The 13,026-nt window shown below is 37.9% G+C and overlaps 1 protein-coding gene across 1 annotated transcript in view; it reads left to right on the top strand.

Annotated features, from left to right (window-relative positions):
- Positions 1-13,026, top strand: part of TTLL11 (tubulin tyrosine ligase like 11) — a 345,612-nt gene that overhangs the window by 44,164 nt on the left and 288,422 nt on the right. Inside the window, 1 exon segment of the mRNA XM_053695417.1 lies at positions 7,209-7,342. Coding sequence (XP_053551392.1) covers positions 7,209-7,342 — 134 coding nt within the window.

Raw genomic sequence — 13,026 nt, 5'->3', positions numbered from 1 at the left:
AAGTATTGTGCAAGGTCAAAAGATCCAAAGGCTCATATGTTAGATGCCTTGGTGTGTCCAGGGGAGTTTTCATCTTGGATTACCTGTTTCCTGCATTTGTCCTTTTCCTAAGAGTCATTGTTCAGATCAAACAGGAGTCAGCTTCAGTAATATTTATTGCTCCAGCCTGGCCATGTAGAACATGGTATGTGGATCTAGTGCAGATGTCCTCATCTCCTCCATGGATTCTTCCTCTCAGACAGGACCTATTGTGCCAAGGTCTTCTTTTGCATCCAGATCTGAAATCTCTAAAATTAACGGTGTAGAGTTTAAATGCCTATTTCAGACATAGGGGTTTTCTCAGATTCGGTCCTTTGATACGCTGAAACAGGGTAGAAAGCCTGTAACACCAAAGGATTTATCACAAGATTTGGAATGCTGATTTTCAGTGGTGTTTCATCTAGAGGGTACTCTTGGTATTCCTTTAGCATTCCTAGATTCCTTCAAGTTTACAAAATGGCTTTGTCACAGGATTTGTCTGCTAGTTTTCTTAAATGGACAGTATACACCAATTGTCATATAACTGCATGTAATAGACATTACTATAAAGAAGAATATGCACAGATACTGATCTAAATATCCAGAATAAACCCTTTAAAAACTTACTTAAAAGCTCCCAGTTAGCACTGTTGATGAGGTTTGGCAGGGACACCCAGTGAAAGGGGCCTGGGAAAGACAAGAAAAACAGACACTCTTCCCTACCCTCTTTCCCTGCATATGAAAAGACAAATAACAAACAGGAGCCAGCAGGAGGTCTGCAAACACATGTATACATGTGAACCTGTGGGGCTTGGTTAGGAGTCCTAAAAATCAGCACAATGTTTATTAAAATATAAGCTAAACTATACATTTTACAAAAACACTCCCATATGGTCTATAGAAATGGATCATCTACAAAACATTTATGCAAAGAGCAATCTAGTGTGCAATCTCTCTTAACCCCTTAATGATCACAGCAATTTTCCATTTTCTGGCCGTTTGGGACCAAGGGCAATTTTTACATTTTTGCAGTGTTTGTGTTTAGCTGTAATTTCCCTCTCACTCATATTACTGTACCCACACATATTATATACCATTTTTCCTTGCCATTAAATGGACTTTCTAAAGATACCATTATTTTCATCATATCTTATAATTTACTAATAATTTTTTTTATAAAATATGAGGAAAAAATGAAAAAACACAACCATTTTTTCTAACATTGACCCCAAAATCTACAGCCACCAAAAAACACAAATGCTAAATAGTTTCTAAATGTTGTCCTGAGTTTAGAAATATCCAATATTACACGTTCTTGTGCTTTTTTTGCAAGTTATAGGGCAATAAATACAGAGTAGCACTATGCTAATTCCAAACCACTTTTTTTTAAAAATTAGCGCTAGTTACATTGGAACACTGATATCTTTTCAGGAATCCCTGAATATCCCTTGACATGTATATATATTTTTTTAGAAGCAAAACTGGTAACAATTGTCGAGACCCAATGTAAAAACCATATATCATAAACCAGCAATCTGATAAATACCACATATATGATATACAACCATAGAACAATTAAACAAATTAACAAATGAATTACACCAGTACTTATACTATAATTAAAATAGAAATACTCAGATTAGCAAATCCTAGAGGATAGTCCGTAGTTGTGGTGTATTCCCAATTTTTTGGCTCTAAGCCTCCAATGATGTCTCAATCCTCTACAGGGTGTCTCTGTTGTTGAATGGCAGCTACTCCTTCCCAACCAGAAGTCCAGACAGATCTAAGAAAATGCAGAAAAACAGAAGGGCGCCTCCTAGTGTACTATAGTACAGACTATATACATATGCTCAAATGTGATCGACAAGTTACTCACAAGTATGGCAGCACCCACTCGTGCTTAGTGACACCTAATGGGAATCTCTCAGTGTCCCAGCTCACTGCTCCAGGGATCTCACACACTCCTACGTCCAGGGTATTTTCTCCAAACGAAAAAACTCAGGCTCTCAGTCAAGTGAAATATAACAATTCACTTTATTAAAATCCAATATAAAAGACACAGTGTAACAAAAGTTTCACTATGTATTAAAATCGTGCAACTATTTTCTCAGCTGTTTTCAATCAGGCCCTTCTGTTTTTCTGCATATTTTTTTTTAGAAGACATCCCAAAGTATTGATCTAGGCCCATTTGGTATATTTTCATGCCACCATTTCACCGCCAAATGCGATCAAATAAAAAAAAAAGTTCACAAATTTTTCACAAACTTCAGGTTTCTCACTGAAATCATTTACAAACAGCTTGTGCAATTATGGCACAAATGGTTGTAAATGCTTCTCTGGGATCCCCTTTGTTTAGCAATAGCAGACATATATGGCTTTGGGCGTTGCTTTTTGGTAATTAGAAGCCCTCTAAATGCCACTGCGCACCACATATGTATATGCCCAACAGGGATAATTAGGGGAGCAAGTAGGGAGCTTCTAGGATTAATTTTAGCTTTAGTATAGTGTAGTAGACAACCCAAAGTAATTGATCTAGGGCCCATTTGGTATATTTCATGCCACCATTTCACCTCCAAATGCGATCAAATAAAAAAAAACGTTAAAGTTTTCACAATTTTTAGGTTTTTCCCACTGAAATTATTTACAAACAGCTTGTGCAATTATGGCACAAATGGTTGTAAATGCTTCTCTGGGATCCCCTTTGTTCAGAAATAGCAGACATATATGCTTTGGGCCTTGCCTTTTTGGTAATTAGAAGGCCGCCAAATGCCGCTGCGCACCACACGTGTATTATGCCCAGCAGTTAAGGGGTTAATTAGGGAGCTTCTAGGGTTAATTTTAGCTTTAGTGTAGTAGACAACCCAAAGTATTAATCTAGACCCATTTTGGTAATAATTAATTGCCACCATTTCACACGCCAAATACGATCAAGATAAAAAACATTGTTCACTTTTTCCACAAACTTTTTCACAAACTTTAGGTTTTTTCTCACTGAAATTATTTGCAAGCAGCTTGTGCAATTTTGGCACAAATGGTTGTAAAAGCTTCTCTGGGATCCCCTTTGTTCAGAAATAACAGACATATATGGCTTTGGCGTTGCTTTTTTGGTAATTAGAAAGCCGCTAAATGCCGCTGCGCATCACACGTGTATTATGTCTAGCAGTGAAGGGGTTAATTAGGGAGATTGTAGGGGAGCTTGCAGGGTTAATTTTAGCTTTAGTGTAGCAATCAGCCTCCCACCTGACACATCACACCCCCTGATCCCTCCCAAACAGCTCTCTTCCCTCCCCCCTCCCACAATTGTCCCCACCATCTTAAGTACTGGGCAGAAAGCCTGCAATAACTAAAATAAAAGGTATTTTTTAAGCATATTTACATATGCTGCTATGTATGGATCCCCCCTTAGCCCCCAACCCTCCCTGATCCCCCCCCCCGCCCAAACAGCTCTCTAACCTCCCCCTCTACCTTATTGGGAGCCATCTTGGGTCTGCCAGTACCTGTACAAAAAATATATTTTTTTTAAAAATATATATTTTTTTCTGTAGTTTAGCCTTCCCCCCCAAAGACCAACCCCCTATATGCCCTCCCCCCCATTTCTCCCACTTATTACAATTACATTTTTCTGTAGTGTAGCGGTTTCCCACCCACTCCTGCCCCGAGCACACGAAAGCCGCCGTGCCCCGGTGACCCGCCACGATCCCACCCCTTCTTACCGCAGGCACTCATCGATGGCCGCCCACCCGCCTCCAACATCGGCTCCCACCCACCAACGATTGCGGCCATCGATGTCCGGTGCAGAGAGGGCCACAGAGTGGCTCTCTCTGCAACGTATGCTAACTAGAGTTATTGCAGAATGCCTCAATATCGAGGCATCACTGCAATAACCGAAAAGCGTCTGGAAGAGATCAGGATCGCTTCCACCACTTTCCAAGATCGACGACGTACGGAGTACGTCCTCAGTCGTTAACTGTATTTTTTTTTAGAGGACGTACCTCATACGTCGTCAGTCGTTAAGGGGTTAAGGGTCAGGTTCCTGCCTTATTTGTTTCATAGGAAGTTGGCTTAACTTCCTAGTGTTCAGATTTTTGTCCAGGCGTTAGTTCAAATTAGGCCAGTTGTAAAACCACCCTGGAATTTGAATTAAGTTATTTCTGTATTACAAGGTCCTTCTTTTGAACCAATGCATTCCGTTTGCATCAAACTTTGATCTTGGAAAGGTGCTTTTCCTGTTTAGCAATCTCTTCTGCTAGGAGAGTTTCTGAATTGTCAGCACTGTCTTATGATTCTCTATCTTTAATTATTCACAAGGATAAGGCTGGTTTTCGTACTAAATTATATTTTCTGTAGGAACTACCTTAGGAAGGGAATAATAAACAAGAGATTGTTGTTCCTTCATTGTGTCCAGTACCTGCTAACTCTAAAAAGTGTTTGCTACTTAATCTTATGTAGATGTAGTCAGGGCTTTGAAATTCTATCTACAAGCTACAAAAAAGTTCAGACAAACAATCTTTTAGTTTGTCTGTTCATTACTCTGGGTTTCGTAAAAGACAAAAATCAATCCTAAATGCCTCTGCTAGGCTAATCCACCTATCCCAATGCTCTGTATCTGCTGCACCTCTCTGTGAATCCCTTCACTGGCTCCCCATTCACAGCAGAATTAAATTCAAAATTCGCACCCTGACCTACAAAGCCCCTCACCAATGCAGCCCCCACCTACCTGTCCTCACTCATCAACAAATATACTCCAGCTCGCCCCCTAAGATCCAACAATGACCTGCTCCTTGCATCTTCTACCATCACCCTCTTTCCATGCTAGACTACAGAACTTCTCTAATGCGGCACCAACCATCTGGAATGCACTTCCTCGAGCTGTCAGACTCTCCCCCTAATCTGTCCTCCTTTAAATGCTCACTAAATTCCACTTGCCTAATAGTTGTTTTAATCTAACTCCAAACTAACATCATTATCACCTCCTGTTTCTCACCCTCCTACCCATCTAGATTGTAAGTTCCCATGGGAACAGGGCCCTCATTTCTCCCTGTATTTGTTGTGTTTAATTTGTTTGGTGTCTTAATATTGTATTGTATTGTACTGTACTTTTTATCTTTGTACCCATGAACAGTGCTGCAGAATCTGTTGGCCCTTGATAAATAAATAATAATAAAAATAATAATAATACTACGGTAGCGTTGGCTTCTTTGCCTAAACAAGTGATTCACAAGGCTTACTTGGTGGTGGGAAGATCGCCTCCAAAGCGTATTACAGCTCGTTATACAAGAGCAGGTGGCTACATCATGTAGCATCTTTGGACCAGATTTGCAAAACTGCCACATGGTATTCTCTGCATACATTTTTCTAAATGTTATCATTTTGAGGTTTTTGCTTCTTTGCAAGCAGCTTTCGTCAGGAAAGACCTTCAGGCTGCAGTGTCAGCTAAATAGGAAACTACCATTAAAATTGTCCCACCCTGTCCTTATCATAGACCACCTGCTTGGGTATTAATCCTATATGTTATGGAGGACTGCGGACTATCATGATTTAACGAAAGAAAATATAATTTATGCTTACATTTCTGAATTATTTCTTTTGGAATGATGATGGTCCACAGGCACCCGCCCATTAAAATTTTTGGACGATGGTTCTAATGACCGCTCTATAGACCCTGCTTTTTCTTTCCTACCTATATGTTTCCTATTCTCTACTTGGCTATACGTAAAACTAGAGAGAGATGGGAGGTGGGAGGTATTTAAAGCTCTCGTATGGGCTCTTGATCTCCACTTAGTGGTGAGGAAATTAGTCCTATATGTTATAAAGTACTGTGAACCATAATCATCCTGAAAGAAAATAAATTATCAGGGTAAGCATAAATTATGTTTTTATGAGATGCATATGTCAAATATCACAAACATATAGCTAATGTCTAGCGATCAAACTAGATTTGTCCAATTCTTCAGGTTAATGCTGAGCTGTTTTTATGAACTTTTGTACAGAAATATGTATGATATGTGATCTGTTGCCTACTTAAAGTTACTGTTTCAGGACTTTATCGTTGTACGTTTTCATATCTGTAAATTACCATGTAAAGAGTTTATAACAACAAATAAATCAAGGTAAGAATGACTTACTCTATCATGGTTTTTTGTAATATGTTGTGAGGACTATGCGGCCAATCTGTAATTTACAGAAATAATAAGAAAAATACAAGTATATATCTGATTGTTTGCAATAAAGATTCTGGTTAGTCTACTTTAGGGCCAACTATTTTTTTATTGCATACAAATCAAATTCTAAACTAAACTGAAATATATTTAGTATATTCAGGTAATTTGTCCCTGAGCTAAAAAGGCTATCTTGGATTACAAAGGGTCATTAAGTGTCTGTATATCTGTCCATCTGTTGGTCTGCCTCATCTCTAATTCAGTGCCATTCAGGACATTTGTGTATTTCGGGTGTCTCTCCACGCCGCGCTGCTCTAGCCGTTGAAAGGCACGGCCATCTCCTTCCGCTCATTGCCAGGGCTGTGTCGGGTCCGGATGCGTGCGGTGCTGACATCATCGCCGCATGCTCCTCTCTCACTGATGCCGATCCGGACAATCTGTGGCACGGATCCTGCGCCTATGTAAGCATATTCATACAATCTATCACTGCCCAAGTATATTGTTACTACTATTTGCCTTATTGTATTTTAACCCTGCCTGTCTGACTACTCTGCCTGTTATACCCCTGAATTCCTGGATTGATATACAGCTGCTGAACTCTGCTTGTCTGACTATTGTATTCACTACTAAACCGAATTGCTGCATAATGCCATGCAAGTTACACATGAATAGAGACCCTAAGCACTAGCTGGGTCCATGGTGTAGGTCAGTGATTCTCGTGTACGTTGTCACATACCTATGTTTGTCACAGACAATAAAGCTGGAGGATATGTTTATGCAATATGTGGAAGATGGTTTAAATGGTATTAAAAAAATAAGTTAAATAATTTGCTATGTACATAGCTGTTTAGGTTGTTTGCAGTCTTAAAATAAGTAACATGATCCATATATTTTAATTGTAATTGTTCTTCACACAGTGTCACTTGCGTCTAAAGAAATGATTTAGTTGTGTCCCATGCTCTAGATTCATTCTTTGTACGACGTATCTGTTTATGTCACCTAAAGCATTCTTTGTGTACATTTTCTCTTGAGGTATGACTGAAATGGTGCGTAAAATAAACCTGAGCCGAGCAGTGAGAACAATGCAAAGGCTGTTTCCAGAGGAGTACAACTTTTATCCCCAATCATGGATCCTTCCTGAAGAATTTCACCTTTTTGTTGCTCAGGTGAGAGTCATACCATAAATACACACGTCACCTTGCTCAGCGATCCTGTTAAATAGACACTAATGTTATTTGAATTTGTAATTTTTATTGATTTTATATTAATATACAGAAGAAAGAAAACCAGCATACAAGTAATTGAGGACTAACTTTCTATACATAGGTGTGCTGACTGTCCTATAAACCTATCAGATAATTATCAAGCTAATTAAATGAGACAATAGTGACATTTTGTTACCCCCTATATTCCTATCCGGACAATGTTATTTTATATATATATATAGAGAGAGAGAGAGAGATAACAAATTATGTAGCATAATCCTTCTACAGCTTAACTTCCATGGAAAAGAAAGGAAAAGTAGTAAGCACAACTTAACTAAAAGTGTTGCAATCTATAGGAGTTACATAAAACGACTCGGCAGAGGCCTTACTCGTTGCAAAATTACCATTAATCAGGAATTTGAGAGTTTTATAAGTTTTTGCACAAATTGTACCAACTAATATAAACTATAACCTGAGCCTATTATTACAGATGCATCTTTTTAAGATCCCACCAATGAGCGGGGTATCACCCCCCGACAAAAGAAAGGGAGAGGGGGAAAAAAAAAAAAAAAAAAGGAGAAAGTTTACCTTACTAGATACCTAATAATACTATTTCTGTATTTCTGAGAGGAAAATCAAATGGGCAATTTCCCTGGGAGGAAATATCTTTATAAACTTTGACCATTTAAAAAAAAAAAAAAAAAAAAGTTATCTCCTGGTCGGAGTTCATATCTAAAGCCAACTGCTCAATAATACACTGCTTTTTAAGATAATTTTTGATTTCTGAAATAATGGGGGCAAAATGAACCTTCCATCTCTTAAAAATTAGGTTCCTAGATGCTAATATTACTAAATTTATTATTCTGGTTTCGCTTGATATTGAATACTTATCCACAAAGAAGATTAATTCTTTCAAGGAGAGTACAATGGGAGTGATTTTGAGAGTATTAATTGGCCAAAATTCTACTTTTTCCAAAATTGCTAAATTTTAGGGTATGACCAACCATATGAATTAAATGAGTGGCAAATAAGCTGCATTTTGGACATTTATTAAAATTTGTATTATGCCACTTGTAACCTTTTTTCCGGGGGGATAGTAGGTCTGATATATTAATTTTAGATGGGACTCTCTCTCCAAGTTTCAGAGAGTGTGGCGCAATGAAGCAAGGATACGGATCAGAGTTAAGTGTTCAATATAATTAGTGGTTTCAAAGGTAAGATTTGCCCATTTTTGAGCTATATTAGATAGATTAAACTCTCCCGTTCGAGAAACAAGATAAACATACCAAGTGGAAATAGACAGGTGACTGGTTTTAGCCTGTACTGACCAATTATCAAGCTTTCCCCCGTTACCAATTCACGAGAATTTTTTGACTAGCTGAGATACGTAGTGCCTAGCCTGAAGATATGCAAAAAAAATTCACGGTTTCCCAGATTGAATTCATGTTTTAATTCTTCAAATTATTTAATAGTTTGTACTATTTGATTTACAAATTGTGACGCGAAGTAAAGGCCTTTCTTGTGCCAGTCATGGAGCACTAAAGTTTGAATACTTTCTTGAAATCCGGGTTACCCATAAAGGTCTGATATCGGGATATATGCATATTTATCTTTACAAGAGACCCGATTCTTTTCCAAGCCTGAATTACCGTAAAGATTGATTTATCTTTTTTCACCTGTTTAGAAATTAGGTTAGAAGGTACAATGAATCAGGGAAATAGTAGAAAATGGGTAAATCATATTGGCTTTTAGGTATTATCTATAAAGGTAGTCTAGATGTATCATCCAATCCGTAGCAATACGCCCAAGAAAGACCAGATTATAAATGTACAAATCTGGAAGGGCAAATCCTGCTAAGTGTTTCGGGTAAAGATAACTTTTGAATAGATATTCTGGGCCTTTTATTCTGCCAGATAAACCTGACAAATTGCGATATTAAAATTTTTTAATATCATCACTTTTTAAAAGAATGGGGAGATTTTGTAAAATATACAATATCTTGGGGAGAAGTACCATCTTAAACGGAGCAATACGCCCTGAAATGGAAAGAGGAAGATTTGCCAATTCTTAACATACGTTTTAACTTGAGAGAAAATTGAAGGGATATTCAGGGAATACTAGTCTTGAGGATCAGCAGATATGTTAAGTCCCTAAGTAATCTAAAAGAGTTTGAAACTATCTTAAAGGGAATCTCATTTAGGGAATCTTTTGATTTTTACAGCCAAAGTGTATCTGATTAACAAGGTGTTAATTTTGTAGCCTGAAAATTGGCTGAATAATTCGATTGGTCTCAAAAGCTTTGAACATTTAACTGGGTATAGATAGATATCGAGCAAATCATCACATAGTAATTCTATCTTCACCTCTTTTTTCCCTATTTTTAATGCCTTCAATCTGCTGCCTGATTTTAATAGCCAAAGGTTTGATTGCGAGATCGAAAAGTAACAGAGACAGAGGGCATCCCTATCGAGTGCCTTTTTCAAGCATAATAGTACACAACTTCATACCGTTATAAATTAGACTGGTAGAAGATTGGGTTATAAGTTTTTAACCAACTTTGGAAAGTTGTTTCTAAACCCAAAGCGATATAAAGTATCTAACAAATGCTCATGCTGTACGCAATCAAACGCTTTTTCTGCATCAATGGCTAGTATTGCCGGCATCAGACTGATCTTCAATCTTACCTTGATCAGAATTTTTAAAGTAGTCTATAAGTAATAGTAACTGTCTGATCTTTGCGGCAGAGCTACGAATTAAAAAGGAAACCCGCTTGATCCTTGTGGATGACCTTAGCTAAACCTTCTTGAAGTCTCTTAGCCAGAATAGAGGAAAATAATTTATTATCAGTGTTTAGCAGGGTTATAGGCCTGTAGGATTCCTTGTAAGAGTGTCCTTCCCTTGCTTAAGAATGAGATTGTCTGTGATGCTGCAATATTTAAGGGGATCCGAGATTCTTCTATATATTAAGAGTTAAATAACTTTGTTAAGTGAGGGACAATAGATGGGGCGAGAATCTTATATACTTCATTTGGTAATGCGTCTGGACCCAGGGCTTTGTCTGTTTTAAAATTTGTATGGCTTGTGTAACTTCCAATTCTGAAATGGGGGAATTCATTTTGGAGTTAAACTCAGTACTAATGAGCGGGGTAGTAACGTAATGCCAGAATTTTTCCGCCATGCTACTTTCACCAAGGGACTAGAGGAGTAAAATTTTTTATAATAGTCATAAAAAGATTCAGAGATTTCTCTAGGTGTAGAGAGCCGCTTCCCATTGTCTTGTACTAATTCGTTCAGAGAGGATTTTTTGTATGTTTTTACTAACTTTGATAATAATTTACCTGATTTATTGCAGCGCTTGTATAGCCTTGCCTGATATTTTAGATCTGCATGTGTTGTATCTTCCAATAAGGAAGGTATCCCTCTCTCTTTTTATCCCTGAGATATCTTCTCCTCCGAGGGGGTGTCTAAGTATCTATTATACGCATTCATAACTGCTGCTGAAACTTCCCTTTCTCTTAGTCTAGACCCCTTTTTAGACCTTGCAATAATTTCCCCTCTTTGTACTACTTTTGCAGCTTCCCATAATGTTGAAGATTTGGCAACCGAGCCTACGTTAAAGAGAAGATATTCATCCATTTTTGTTTTTTAAACCAATTTCTAAATTTGGGATTTTTATTCAGATGTTTTGGGTAAATAAAATGCGCCGCTCACTCCGTGACTGTTTTCGAGCGGGGATATCCAATAATACAGGGGCATAATCTGAAATGCAAATTGCTGATATTGTGGCTTTTGCCCCATTCTGTACAGCTATCACTAGTCAGGATAAGATCAATCCTTGAGAAAGATTTAAAAGAACTGAGTAGCATGTATAATTTCGAACGTCCGGATGGTGAGACCATCCAAATATCTCTGACTGGCGAGATTTTGGAAGATGGTGTTGAAACAATTTAGATTCTAGATTGGTCTCTCTTTGGTTTATTTTTAGAGGTAACCTCCTCTTAACCTATCCAAGGGATATTGGGGGGGACATGTTAAAGTCACCTGCCACTTTCAGATGACCTCCCACTACTTGAAGGGATCTTAGCTTGGAGAGACTCACAAAATTTTGGGTTGAAAACATTGGGGGGCATAAAGGTTACAGAGAGTATAGAGTTGAATTCATTTGAGAATTATAAATTGGCTATCTGGGTCGATTATTGAATAGTGGTAGTGTTTTCATAAATCAACTTCTTCCCCTGGAGAATTACAACTCCATTTTTTCTGTTAGTAGAGGAAGTGGTGAAAACCTCTCCTACCCAGGAAGATTTTAGTTTTATAGATTTCTTCTAATTTTAAGTGGTGTTTCCTGAATAAAAGCAATACTCATATTGATTCTGTAAATGTGATATAATTGTTTTTACGTTTTTATTGGTGACGTAATACCACCAACGTTCCACGAGGGTCAGCCTGAGGTAATTATCTCTAGCCATTTATTTATCGTGAAAAAACAGGCATGCGGAGGGAGAACAGAGAGGAGAAGAAAAAAAAAAGGAAGGGGGGAGTAAGTTATCTAAACATAGTGCAATTGGAACTAACACTGATTAGACCTGAGTCCATAATGTGGCTTAGTTATGTAAAATTCACAAAAACATCTTAATTCTAGTTTATTTAACCCCATACTCAGCAGTTTTTTTCTCTGCCTCCTGAGCTGAGTCAAAAAATAAGGTTTGACCATCCAGTATTACCCTTAATCTGGCTGCCATCCTGCCTTTATATCGTTTTGCCACAGGCCGGGGATAGCTCCCTTCGCCTTGAGAAGTTTCAAAAGAAAAATCTTGAAAGAGCAGTAATTTAGCTTTGTAATATACTATTGGTTGATTTTTGCAAAAGTATTGTAAGAATAATACTTTGTCCTGATAATTTGCAATAATAGGCCTAGATTTATAAAATTCCTCGAGATTCAGAGAGTCTCCCCAGTCTGTGGACTCTCACTATTGTGAAGGTGATTAAGGATGGCGGGATATTTAGTAATTGTGGAAGAGTGTGTGACATAAATTTCATCAAATCTTCCTGCTGGCTAGATTCCGGGACTCCGATAATTCTAAGATTGTTTCTTATCAATCTATTTTCGAGGTCTTCTAGCTTAGTCTGAAGTTTAACTAGCTCACTGTAATTACTCTTGATCTTAGGAACATATGAGTTAGACACAGCTTCCAAATCCGAGATTCTCTGCTCGGCTTCTTGTATCCTTTTATAGAGAATGCCTAACTTCTGTTGTCAAGGACAAAATGTCGTGTTTAATTTCAGCTCTTAGTCAGTCAAATTTAGGAGTTTATGGCATCTATATATTGGAGACTAAAGATTAAGATTCCTGAAGTTCATGAGATTGAAAGTATTAGTTGGAGTAGACTCGGGATGAACTTCTACCTCTATTAAGTTTTTATTCCTACGTTCCCTGTGCTTGGATGCCATGCCTGGGATTAGAATTGGGTCGTGAGGAAGGGGTGAAGTGAGGAATTAATCCCTAAAAAAAAATAAAGAAAAAAGTTAAACAGAGCGCCAACTCTAAGTGGGGGGGCTTATGGAATTGGTGGGGAAAAGGGGAAGTGCGGGTTGTGAGGAAGAGGAGAGAATAACAACTAAAAAGTGAGGTGCTTAAGGGATTG

The sequence above is a fragment of the Bombina bombina genome, chromosome 12 (genome assembly GCF_027579735.1).
Source record: "Bombina bombina isolate aBomBom1 chromosome 12, aBomBom1.pri, whole genome shotgun sequence".
NCBI classification, from domain to species: domain Eukaryota; kingdom Metazoa; phylum Chordata; class Amphibia; order Anura; family Bombinatoridae; genus Bombina; species Bombina bombina.
Note: the sequence above shows the minus strand (reverse complement) of the source record. Positions and strands in the feature narration are given on the sequence as shown.